We start from the raw sequence: 13,752 nt of genomic DNA on the forward strand, positions 1-13,752 counted from the left end.
CACACTTTAGGCCCCTTAGTGCCAATTGGGCATCGTTTAAATGCCACGGCCTACCTGAGCATTGTTTCTGACCATGTCCATCCCTTTATGACCACCATGTACCCATCCTCTGATGGCTACTTCCAGCAGGATAATGCACCATGTCACAAAGGTCGAATCATTTCAAATTGGTTTCTTGAACATGACAATGAGTTCACTGTACTAAACTGGCCCCCACAATCACCAGATCTCAACCCAATAGAGCATCTTTGGGATGTGGTGGAACGGGAGCTTCGTGCCCTGGATGTGCATCCCACCAATCTCCATCAACTGCAAGATGCTATCCTATCAATATGGGCCAACATTTCTAAAGAATGCTTTCAGCACCTTGTTGAATCAATGCCACGTAGAATTAAGGCAGTTCTGAAGGCGAAAGGGGGTCAAACACAATATTAGTATGGTGTTCCTAATAATCCTTTAGGTGAGTGTATGATGTAGGACTAAGAAGACTTTGAGTCAGTGGCGGCTCTGAAGAGGGGTAGCCCAGGGTGGCCCCCCTAAATACCACCGCGTACAAAACATAGCTCTTGGAGCTGAAACTAACGCAAAGAGTTTTTCTCAATACTACAACAGCAAGAGGTCAATAAAGGAGGAAGTGAAACAGATAAAGGGCAAAAACTGAAGTATCCTGGAAAATGAACAAGATGTGGCAAATGTTCTAAATGAGTATTTCACAGATGTTTTTACAAAATAAAAATGTATAACAGTCCACAGGTTAACAACCAGTCCAGTCAAACCATAAGAGAGATCAGGATAAATGAGGAGGAGGTACTAAAGGGACTAGCAGAATTAAAAACAAACAAATCACCTGGGCCAGATGGGATATTTCCAACAGTACTTAAAGAAACAAGGGAAATTATTTATAGACCGCTAACTAAACTATTCCAAATGACACTTAGAACAGGGGATGTGCCAACTGACTGGAAGACGGCAAATGTCATACCAATCCCCAAGAAAGGGGACAAAACTGAGACAGGAAATTACAGACCAATCAGTCTCACCTACATCACTAAAATGTTGGAAAAAATGATTAGACAGAAAATAGAGGAGCATCTTAATGAAAACCATATTCTCAGAGATAGTCAACATGGGTTTAGACGAGGCAGATCATGTCTTACTATTTTATTAGAGTTGTTTGAACATGCAACTGCAGCTGTAGATCATGTGAAAGCATATGATATGATAGATTTCCAAAAAGCTTTTGACAAGGTTCCACACCAAAGATTGATCCTCAAATTGGAAGCTGTAGGCATTCAGGGTAATGTAAGTAGATGGATTATGAACTGGTTGATGTCTAGGAAACAGAGGGTGTCGATTAGAGGAGTTGCTTCTAACTGGAGTGAGGTTGTTAGTGGAGATCCACAGGGATCAGTACTAGGGCCTGTGCTTTTTCTAATCTATATTAATGATCTGGACTCTGCGATAGTTAGCAAACTTGTTAAATTTGCAGATGATACTAAAATAGGTGGCTCAGCAGATACAATCTCGGCAGCACAGGTTATTCAAAGGGACTTAGATAATATTCAGTTGTGGGCCGACACCTGGCAGATGAAATTCCAGATCAGCAGGGACACACGCACCCGGGGACACAAATGGAAATTGGGCTTCAAGGCATTTAAGATGGAAAACAGGAGACACTTCTTCACACAGAGAGTTGTCACAATCTGGAACAAACTCCCCAGTGATGTGGTTGAAGCTGAAAATTTGGGAACATTTAAAAATAGACTGGATAGTATCCTTGGATCACTTAGTTATTAATGGACACCAAACGAGCACGATGGGTTAAATGGCCTCCTCTCGTTTGTAAACTTTCTTATGTTCTTATGTAAGTAGGTCATTGAATTCATGACAGGCTCATTAAAAATGTTAATTTAAACCTGTCAACTTTAGATTTTCTTCTTTTTCTTTTTTTTTCTCAGAACTGTGAAGCTGCTGATAAGCCAGCCAAAGATGACAATTATGCAATAAATATTCCAGCAGCATGTATGTCACAGACAGACACAGTTAAGGTTTACTGCTGTTTTTATGCTTCATAACTTCTCTTAGAAAGGGACAGCTGGGGCGATGCTGTTGTGAGCCTCTACCTTATCTATAAAAGTATATAAATAGAAATGCATAAAATCTGGATATTTTTTTTGATCTGAGACTGATCTATGTACTGTGCAAAAAAACCCAAAAGAATACAAAATCACCCCAACTATATATTTTATCACAGAGGGAGTTCCATTTGTCAGATGTCAAGGGAGACTCATCAATACATTGAGTATAGGTTTGATGTAAAGTGTAATCAAACACTTACCACTACTCACATCAGACTTCCTTCATCACCGGTTTCTTCAACCACATTTTTCTCCTAGACTAATAAGTAGAAACCAAAACAGACAACTTTGAAATGTTTTACACAAATATAAATGTTACAAGAACAATTTAAACAAAACAAAAAATAAAGCAACCCAGTTTCACATTAAGTGAACAATTACAATTAAAAATGGTACATACTGATGTATTTAAACTCAAATAGTTACATCGTTAGACACTTTAATATTCCCTTTAGTCATATTCTTAATATATATATAGTGACAGGTTGGGTGGGCTGTCGCAAAAAGGGCTTGTATGTAGGCGGGGTCTGGTCTTGAAACACACAGTAGGGAGGCAGGCAGAGGGTACAAAACAGGCTTGCTGTTGTTTTATTGCTTCCCTCAATGGCGGCACAGTGTGGAAACTAACAAAACAAAACCTAGCTCTGTTCAAAACATAAAGAGTCCCTAACTACTAACAAAGCAGTAATACTAAAAATAACAGTATATGCCCGGGTCATCAGAGCCGAACACCGGGCAGACAGAAGTACAAAAGGGATAAGACCGGTTCATAATCAAAGTCCGTAATCAAAGTTCGTTACCAGTGCGAGGTTGTCAGACCTCTTGGGTTCAAGAGGGAGAATGGTCCAGGTCCAGAAAAAGGGCCTCAAGCCGCTGAATCAGTCAACTTCAACTTCGCCCTTCTTTCTTTCTTTCTTTCTTTCTTTCTTTCTTTTCTTTTCTTTTTTCTTTTCTTTTCATTTTTCTTCTTCTTCTTCAACCTGGTCTGGCTCCTGCTTCCTTTTATAGAGGAAGTGGTGGGCAGGGCTTCCTCTATAAAAGGAAGCAGGGGCATTAATTGGGATCATCTTGTTGTCACAGTACACCCCCACAGTCTCTAAGTGGAGCAACTCGCTATTAGGTCGATGTACCTAATAAACTGGCCACTCAGTAATATATATCTATAACTACATATACAAACATTAAAGTAACTTCAGTCCTGTTGCACATCTTTAAACCCTTTAAGAGAGCTGAAATACACATTGGAGGATTGATTCGGAGATCTTGAATGCAAGTTCATGTTTTTTTTCTTGTTTTGTTTCATTTCGTTTTTTGCCGTAGTATTGCACAAATGTTGCACACATGTTTGGTGGAACTCCTTGAAAGGCCCCATTTCGGGAGGATGGGGATTTGAAACGTTATTAATCAGACAGGTCAAGCAAATGAGCTGCCTGTGATAAAACCTATATGACGCAGGGGGCAGAGAGAGTCATTTACAATCCCAGCTGTGGAAAAACGTATGTCTAGTCCACCGAAGGGAATGTATTAAAAGAGATATTACAAGAATCTCACAACATAATCAAATTCCTATGCCTCACTCCAGAGAAAAAGGGGGTGGCTTGGTAGATTACAGAATGAAAGATTAAAGAAGCAATTCAAATACGAGGGCAGGGTGAAGTGCCAGAAGGAGAAGAGTTTTCTGGCAAACGACTATAACAAATATTCCACATTACTTACCCCACATTTAATGGAAATGCGCAGGAGGAGAATTAGCAACACAAATGAGGAAAGAGAGCACCATGGTTTTGTTGATACCTTTGAGCCATAATTCCATTGAACAGCATGCAGAATTGTCTGTAGAAATCAGCCCCTGCCCTGCTCAAGGGAATCCTTTCCTTTATAAAAATAGCAATGGGTATTTCCTAAGATGATTAGCTAAATCCAGTAGTTCTCCTAACTGGAGATAGAACTGTTGGTCTTGGCTTCCCTTATGTTTCAACAGACCAGTCCTTCATAACAAAGGGATATAAGTGGAATTCACTTCTTAAAAATAAGACAACTTGTATTGTCTGCCTTTAGGAAAACACTTAAACAGATTGCTTAAAGCATGGGGGCTCTATATGAGATTGATTCCCAAACCTTGCCCTATTCGTGTTGTAATGCATGATTATTTATTTATTTATTGGTACTTGTATAACAAAATACCTTGAACAAGGTGTTCTAGGGTTGCATATTGTAAGGACTTATTATATGAAAGGCACTTTGGCCAATGCATTTTAATTGGTAATGGAAGCAAAGCAGGTTGAAGGTGAGATACCCCACTAAGACAAAGTAACACTCTCTTGAGTAGGGGGCCAAACCACCTGAACCACACACGTCTGAGGTTGCTTGCTTGGCAACATCTGCCGGTTGACGTCATCGTGTGTAAAGATGTTCTGGCTGCCAAGTGAGAGTAGAGGTCACATTCCCTTGAAATGAGATGCTTAACTCACCGTGTTAGATGTATTGGGTAGTAAAACAAAAGGGGCGATACATTTTAATAAACATTTATGAAGATTATACATCCAAGCACTCCAAGTATAAATCTCTTTTTCTGAAATTAATGTATGCCCCTCGACAGACTCGACAGACCAAAACCAAAAACTCACTGATGAAATTGGCTGCCCTGCATTTTTATTCCTTCACTTAAATAGTTAAATGCTGTTCAAGATAATGGGTCTCTTTTTCAAGGCAGAGTGGATGTATTATTGTGCTGGTTTTTAGAACCGTTTTAGAGTCTCTGTATCAGAGATCCATTTTCTAATTAAATTAAATTAAATGTCTCCTAAAATACATCTACATTGGAATGCCAACATTAAAGCTTAGACCAAATCACAACTTCAACTTTACAAAGTACAAATCTGTGCCTAATCACATCTTGAGTAGTAGTAGTAAACAGTTTCTGACAGTAAAATTAACTGCAGGGTTGTATTTTCACGTTGTAGGTTAATGTTTTGTTATGGTCGAGCCCTAAGTATGAAGAACCTGTACTGTGGTAAGTCCAGAATACCAGTGCATACCTTGTAAATAAATAGATAAATAAATAACAATAGATGAAAGAATCTTTATTTTATTGAAAGTTACAGTGGTAAATTGAAACGTACGGTAAAAATAACATTGCACACCGCCATGGACCCCACAAATGAAACAAGTGATAAACTTAGAGATAAACACTCAAATTTACAGTTTCTCCAGAGCTACTTGATTTCAGACAGTATGATATTCAAATGTCATTTACCACAGCAACACAGCATGAAGATTACAGAATGTCATTTATGATGGGCTGCTTCAAAAACTCAAATATTCTTGCAAAACAGGAGTTCTGTAGTGAGAATTACTTCAGGGGCATTTCAAAGCTTCTGAAGGTTCACTTCTAAGTTGGTTAAAACTGCAAGCATGCTACACATTGCGTGATTCTACACATTGCCTGATTACAACTGTAATGAAAGCCCAACGTGAGTTCGGCTTTAATAAAACTAGAGGCCTGAGTAGAATTCTGAAATTGTTGCCAAATTACCACAAGGAACCAAAAAAGAGATGGCCATCATTTTAGCTTGAGTTCATTTAATTTCTACAAAATAGATATGATCCCAGTTGATTATGTCCGCAGCCTCCCATACTAGACCAACAAAACAAAACAAACAAACAGACAAATCAATACTGACATTACAGTTATCCAAGGCAAGCAGAGGAAAGCAATGGAAATCTATAGAATATCCAGCAAACCTTAGGCAGTGTACATTTATCTTTTGTTTGCAAATTGTTCCATTTGCACTGCATGGAGTTTTCCAAATGCAAATGCAATATTATGTTTGAATCCTGCAGTTTAGCACATACAACAACCAGTTATTGAAAACAAAACAACAGTTAAACAAACAAAACAAAACAAAACAAAAACATTATTTTAAATGTTCCGTTACATATCTGGACAGACTGCTTGTGGTTCAAAATTACAGATGATTATGTACATGTCCATATTTCACTGTCCCAAAGAACACATTTTTTTCTACAGTATTCTCAAAGGTCATTTGGCACTGTGAAGATTTTGGCATTAATCGAGATGCATAGTAAGAGCAGTACTGGAGGAATACTTTAAAGTCACGCTTCACTCGTGTCTGTGCCGTTTCTTTTATACAGGCCAGCTTTATGACAGGTTCTGCATGTAAAAGCTCTGTTTATTTGTAATCAGTTCTTGTTAATTGTTTTGCTCATTTCATTACTGAAACATCACAGCATTGTCCCATTCAAATCCACCAATGAGACTTTTCTGTATAAGCATGTAAGCATTTTGCAACCTGATATTCTCAGTGCCACTAACAGCTTTGAATCACAGTGTAAAGCCACACACAAAATAAGTCAAACATGCTTGGAGGCTAAACTCACAATACATAATACAACAAAAAGGCATAAGGTCAATGCTATAATGAACCACCGGACTTGGTATACCTTAGAAACTGAAATACTTTGTAATTATTCTGTTTGTTTTATTAATACAAATGCAATGCTAACTACAATGACCTTGAAATCCAGCAGTCATCTGTTATTTCTTGTAGGCAAAACACCCAAGTACAGTAGAAAACATGACGGCTATCAGGGGCAACCAATCAGAAACAGTCAAATGAATGATTTACCTGACATACAGAAACAATTGTACTTAAAGACAGATTTATTTGCTCAGAACCCAATCTAGATACATTTCTGCTTTGTTATTTCCATTTATCACAATGTTAAAAATGTTTAAGGATAAGTGTGCAGAGTGGAGCTTGCCCAAAGGAAAAAAAAGACAGAGGAAAGACAGAGCAATAACAAAATAGTAATGCTGCAAACAATTAGAATATCTCTGTGGAGTTTTCTTTAAAAACTAAACAAAATGTTGAAAAACAACAAAAAATCAGCTTCCACTTTTTTGTTGGGAGCAGCAGGTTGATGTGATTAGAGCATCCATTAGGAGAGATTTATGTTACATAGGGAGAAGAGATATGGTACAGAAACTGACATAAAACTTCCCACAGTTTTTAATATAACATTTAAATGCTGAAAACAACATTTCACATCATCTAACTTGACAGGCCTTACAGGTCACAACAAACGGGCTGTGGAAATGCATATGGCGTTTTCTTTTCTCTTTTCAGATATTATTTAAGACATTGTAAAGCTGCGCCAGAAAACATACAGGGATCAGTACATCAATTTTGTGTTTTCAACAGACAGAAGAAAAAGTTGTGTGAACTTTATTCATGTATAAGGCAACTAATTTTCTGCAAAGCTCGCCATTTTTCATTTCAGCATTAGCTTCGGGTACTGTGTGTGAGTCTTGGTGTGAGTTCTGGCCTAGACACTCGTCAGATTGTTTTGTCCTAAACAATAACACCTGGTCATCTGAGCTTTTGACTTTACATGACAAAAGCCATTTTGCTTGGGATGTGGATTTTAAATCAGTTATAACACAAGATTATTATGATGCAACCAGTGACTTGAGACCCTTTACTGGTTTTCAAGACAACAGTCCCATTTTGTATATTCAGTATCCAGTATTACTGCTTTTGTAAATTATAACTTATTAACCCAGAGAAATATGCAGAGCAAGGACAAGGAGATTGCATTTCACTACAGAAAATGATAACAGCACTATTTACAAATACAAAAACCTCAGAAGGATTGTCATGCATTAACCTGCTGCTGGACAAATGGTCTTTTTTTTCCGGTGTTTAATGTACCATTTTGTAAAATATGTCTATACACAACTATATGGTTACAAACACCTTAGTGGAAATAAGGCAAACCCAGAATCTTCTCTTGCCCCTAAAAGGCAGCTCTTCTTCATTTGTCTGTTGTTACAAGGGAGAATACAGAACCAAAATAAAAAATAAAAAACTGGATACTTTGGCATTTATGACCCTAGCAAAAATGACAGTGAAAAATGCATCACCGTAATGAAAGTCATATATATGTTCTATACTATACTGTTACCAATGTCAGCATGTTTCTGATCATTGTATTGCAAGCACTATTTTAATATAATTAACCTTTTTCTATTTGATATATATTAAGATTATACTGTATAAAATACAACTTACTTTTTATGTAGATGTGCCTTTATGGATTTGTAATTAGATAATCTTAATACATTGAATAACTATCTCCTATAGCTCCTAAAATATAACACTGAAATCACTGGGCAAAATTCACAAGGAGTTATTGTGTCCATAAATGTCTCGACAGAAACATTTTCTTGGAAATCCATCATGAATGAACCCCATCGATGCATGAATTGTTAAGCTCAGGAAAACAATAGCCTAGGCTTGTGAGCACACCCTGTCTGTATTTAAAGAAACTTTGAAATACATTTCGAGGGTTTTTCGTCTCTGATTAATTTAATTTTAAGAGTGACTATGATGCTAATAATTTGATACACTCCTTGTTCGTCCTGTTACACAGAAAAAAAGAAACAAACAACATTCATCTAAATTTGGCACAGCTTCTTCACCTGATATCCATTTCTTTAGTTGCCCTGCCTGGGGATACCACAGAAGGCAAACCAAACTAAAAAATAAATCACACATCTATACATCAGTTATATGCACATCATCTTGTATTTGTTTCTTTAGAAAGTATTTTTTTCATCTGCACATTTGCCAAAGTACCCAGTCCTCAGAGCATGCCTTGAATCAGTTGTATCTTAGAACATGCAAGCTAGAAAAACCAAAAACACTTCTCCAGAAACCAACAAACACACATGAAAACAGATAAAGCCAAAGACAACAAAATGGACAGGCACACTCCTTTGAACAAAAATCACAGTATATATATATATATATATATATATATATATATATATATATATATATATATATATATATATATATATATATATATATAAAAGTCCAACAATAAACAAAAATAAGTGGCCTACATTTCTACTATGGGTAAACTGCAGGTACACAGCCTGTCTAATTCATCAATGAACTGGACAGCTCAACCACACTTTGCCAATAGTGGAAAATATGGACCAAGGTCAAGTGTTGTCTTCAAACCTTATTCCATTCAAAAACAACAACAAAAAAATAATAATCTGGGAGTGTATTTGTTTTAATACACACAATTTGCGGGAAACACTTAAGTGAGCATACATTGTTGCCATAAAAAGCACAACATAACTAAGTAATTGTACAAATGTCTTAATACACTCTGAATACATTGGTAACACACTAGCACACAAGCAATGAGTCAAGTAGTGTGTTAGTAACGTACCATTTAAGCATGTACCAATGATTAAGAAAAGCTCAAAATAACCTTTTCCTTTTTGGTGTGTTTACCAGGTTGATTAGATTTGAAGAGCTATAGGCAGAATGCATTGTGTGTACATGGTTGGCATGCTGCTTCCATTTAGTCACTGGACTTGTGTCGAGCACTTTAACAAATTATGTTGTGGTCAGGATACGAATAAGCCCATTGAGATAGTAATTTATTTATTTATTTAATATAGTTCTTTTTTCAAGGCAATTGGTCACAGCCATAAGCATACCTTCAGGATGTTAGCATGCGCCAAAGGTCTACCTTGATGTAGGAAAAAAGGCACATTGATAATCTATCTGCATTTATTCAGGCTATCAAAAATAAATATTGGACTAGAAAATGTTTAGGCATGCCCAGAGAGCTGAAATCCTAAGTGAAGTCTTGTTGAGTATTGACACTGCAGAAGAGAGATACTGAAATGAATTTCTCTCTCCAGCATTCGACCTTCTGCATTCGGTCTATTGCTACTGAACCTAGATGTGTGAATATGCAGTCCATGGTGATGTCTTTTTGCGGTGCTGCTCCGATCTAAAGTGTATTATATAGCATGGAGGATCTTGACAGAATGCCACCATATAACTTTATTGTTTCTAACAAGCAAACAGAAACTCAAGAAATAACTATTCTTTTTTTCTGCTCAGTCCATCTTGACATGATTGGAGTAATTTGCGACAGAATGAAAAAAAAAACAGTTTCTCATAGAGAAAAAGAAACCTGGAATCCATGAAAACAGTTGTGAATATAAAAAATCAATACAAATAAAATAAATATACTATAGCATCTCATCGACAACACTTGGCCTTGAATGATCAATTCACTTGGCAGTTTTTTGTTTTTTAGGCATATTCACTTTTTAGGGTTTGAACGCTTGATTAAAGATTCCCTGTTGACGTAGGTTGCCCAATAAACTAAATTAAAAATGGCAAAGAGCACAGGGAATATAATACGGGACATTTTATCCACTTTACTGACACTGTTGTAGGTTTTCTTGCTTTCAATTATCTTTTCTTCTATCTTGGGCATTTTGACCGGAGCTGTAGCACTCTTGGAAATGGTTGCTAAACCTGGATCTTTAGCTATGTTGATGGCGTAGGTTGTTCCCACAATGTTGAATGTGTTGTTGGCTTTCTTTGAAAGAGGTGCCGATTCCCTCCTCTAAAAAAGCAATAAAAAAGGGGGAAAAGATCATTCAAATTGAGACACAGTGCTCAACAATCATCATTGCATAATGCAGTTTAATTTAATACATTTGTTTGGTATACTTTTTCTGCCCACTATTTGACTACATTTGAAGGCACAATGTGTGATATGCATAGACTTCTCTCAGTTGAACATCACAGGGTTACACAATGAATTTCAAAGCTACATGATGCAATGCACACATTTTCAAACCCAGCTAATATTCCAAATACAAAGAGAAAGCATGTATTGTATTAGTCTTTCCTACACATACCTTGTTTCTTGCTACATTTGCAGATTTAATCTTTTTACTATTATTTTAAAATATTTGGAACAAATAACATTACTCTCAGAATTGTATAGGCAATGTCACTTTACACAGCTAAAAGCTGTGCTACAATATACTTCAGAGCAAACTGCCATGTAGTTACCTGTCAGTGAGACAAACATTGGACAAAAAAAAAACTATGAGAAGATTCATCTTGAATTCTACTACTGATGAGACACACTCATCTGTGCCTGTCAGAGGTGTTGGTCTCTACTTTTCAGTACGCAAAGAGCTGTCAATGTTTCAGTGTTTCTACCTGGCATATCACTGTTATATCAGTTCATTAAAAAATATATATATATATATATATATATATTTATATTTTACTGTATTTATCACAATTATAGAACACAAACAATTTTCAATATATGGAACCAACTTATAATTTAAAGTAACAGTTACATTTATTAGTTAAATAAACCATTTCCAGATTATATATTGCATAAAAAAGCAGTTACCAGTAGGTTCCAAAATACAGAAAAGCAGAAAATGAATGAGTTAACAATACTAATACTTATTCTTAATTACTGAATTGAAAAAAGCAAATAAACATGACCTACAATTTAATTATTTGAGCATTCATGTGGAATAATTATTTATTTAAAAAAGGATAAGCATTATTGTTATTGCATCTTCAAAAGTTTAGTAAAAAGGTTATTTTGAAATAGAAAAAAAAAAAGCTTGAATACTGTATATGTGTGTTGAAAATGGCTTTCAACTAACTTCAAACAATTATGAAAATGTGAAGATTCCTAAACTTTAATCAGTATACCAGTCATTTGAATAAATACTGCTATCCAGAAATGTTGTTAATCACTGACCAACCCTGTGTTTTTTCTAAAGAAATGTATGTATATGTCACAGGTAACAAAACTAAAATATAGCAAACAGCATTTTAACATTGATCCAACTATTCTATTCCCAGTACCTGAATTCAAGCAAAACAAGATAACTTAATTGAATTAGGAGGATCGTGTGGCCCAATTAGTAGGTCTATGAGCTAAAGACTGGCTATTGATAATTGGCTGATTCACTCACAAACTCACAGATTGATTTAACATAAATCGATTGCTGATTCTTCAATTCACTGTACAGAAAGACCCCCTGCTTAAATCACAAAGTCCAATACAAACATTACCTCACCACTTGACCAACTGACAATGAAAGTGGTCATATACCCTATTGCATGACGTGGCATAAACCTTTGTTTGTGGATAAATTAACTGTAAACTACTTATTCTACAATAACCTCTTGCAGATCCACATTAACAATGCAATTGTGTTTGGAAATAGCTAATGTCTACTCCTACTACTGATACAACTACATCTACTACTACAACTAATAATAATATATTTGTCACTAAATTGTTGATTCTTAATATAGTTCAGATAGAACTGAAAGCTGAAACATATCAAAGATATAAGCACATCTTTCAATTAAATAGCCAATAGCTTTTGCTTATAGTAGTCAGTTATTGAACCCAGGCCTAAGCTTCATGGCATCTTAAAGCAGTGGACGCCACCTGACTGGAAAATAAATGGAACAGTCAGATGTCCTCAAAGGATCAATGGTGGTATGAGAACTGCAGTAACCTTGTCACAATCCTCTCGGGGCTCATAATTCAAAGTGTATTTACTGGAAGCCTTTGTTGTCAAAATGACCAACAGAGAGTAAATTAATCCACAAATGTGAGGGGAAAAAGGGGAATGCTGGATTGACTGAGTAACTTTAAAAACATTTTTGACGTATCCAACATAGCTGTGTGTTTGACATAGGAATTAACGAAGACATAACATTGACAGAAAAAAACAGGAGTAAAGTATATAACAAAGGATGCATAAACACATAACAATAAGTTCAATCAGGCAGCTTCTGAAATTACAGAATGGCTGGAAATCACCAGGTGATACCGTATCGTTAAGCCGTATCCTAAGTTCTGCAAAAATGGTGCAATAAAACAGCATGAAGGGATTGCAGAAAAGAACAAATGAATATACCAAAATTGATGTTGTATTAACTGCATTTCTATGAACAAAATATTAACATGCAAATCTTTTAATGCCATTACAAATTATTTCTGAGCTTCAAAGACTGGAATTCTGAAGGTTTATTGCCCAATTTAAGAATTAAAAAGGCTTTTTTAACATAACACATAACATAACACATCTTCATTTTGACTATATGGGCTTTTTGTTTTGGATGTATTTTGTTTCCTATTGATGGAAATGGAACTTGTTAGGTCACTTAGTCACCAAAGCAAACCTAAATGGAGCAATCAAAATATGAAAGATGACATTTATGAAAATAATTGAATTTAATAATGCCTGTTCATAATTTTCAGATATGAATTCCCAACCACCATTTTCCAGCTTTGTTGAAAGTAAAAATAATTAGCTTTCTGGTGAGCCAATTGATTAATACAGCTTCTAGAAATTTCACCAAATCTGCATTTTTCCCTGCCACAACTCTAGTACATAACTTGTTCTTGCCAAAATAACATATTTATGCCCAATATATGGCAGCAATTGTTTCTGTAGAAGCCAGTACACGTTCCATTAAGTTATATGCTACACAAAAACTTGATATTGACAGACATTTAATCTCCAAACAATCAAACAAATATTTAAGCACTTTGACAGGTTTAATAATCAAGGTCTGGGATTAACATTCCTGAGTGTCTTCTTTAAAAGCTGTCATTTGGGCATTACAAAAGAATGACCATACAATGATCACTGCAAGCTTCAGTGACCAACGGTTTGTTTTTTAAGTGCTCCTCAGCCTAAAGTCTTAGT

At 35.8% G+C, this 13,752-nt stretch overlaps 1 protein-coding gene across 1 annotated transcript in view; it reads right to left on the minus strand.

Annotated features, from left to right (window-relative positions):
* Positions 1–9,027: 9,027 nt before the first annotated feature.
* The window catches only part of gabra3 (gamma-aminobutyric acid type A receptor subunit alpha3), an 81,413-nt gene continuing 76,688 nt past the window's right edge, over positions 9,028–13,752 (minus strand). Inside the window, exon 10 of the mRNA XM_066714825.1 lies at positions 9,028–10,607. Coding sequence (XP_066570922.1) covers positions 10,299–10,607 — 309 coding nt within the window. The 3' untranslated portion in view covers positions 9,028–10,298. The remainder of the gene's footprint in view (positions 10,608–13,752) is intronic.

The sequence above is a fragment of the Amia ocellicauda genome, chromosome 10 (genome assembly GCF_036373705.1).
Source record: "Amia ocellicauda isolate fAmiCal2 chromosome 10, fAmiCal2.hap1, whole genome shotgun sequence".
Lineage (NCBI taxonomy): Eukaryota > Metazoa > Chordata > Actinopteri > Amiiformes > Amiidae > Amia > Amia ocellicauda.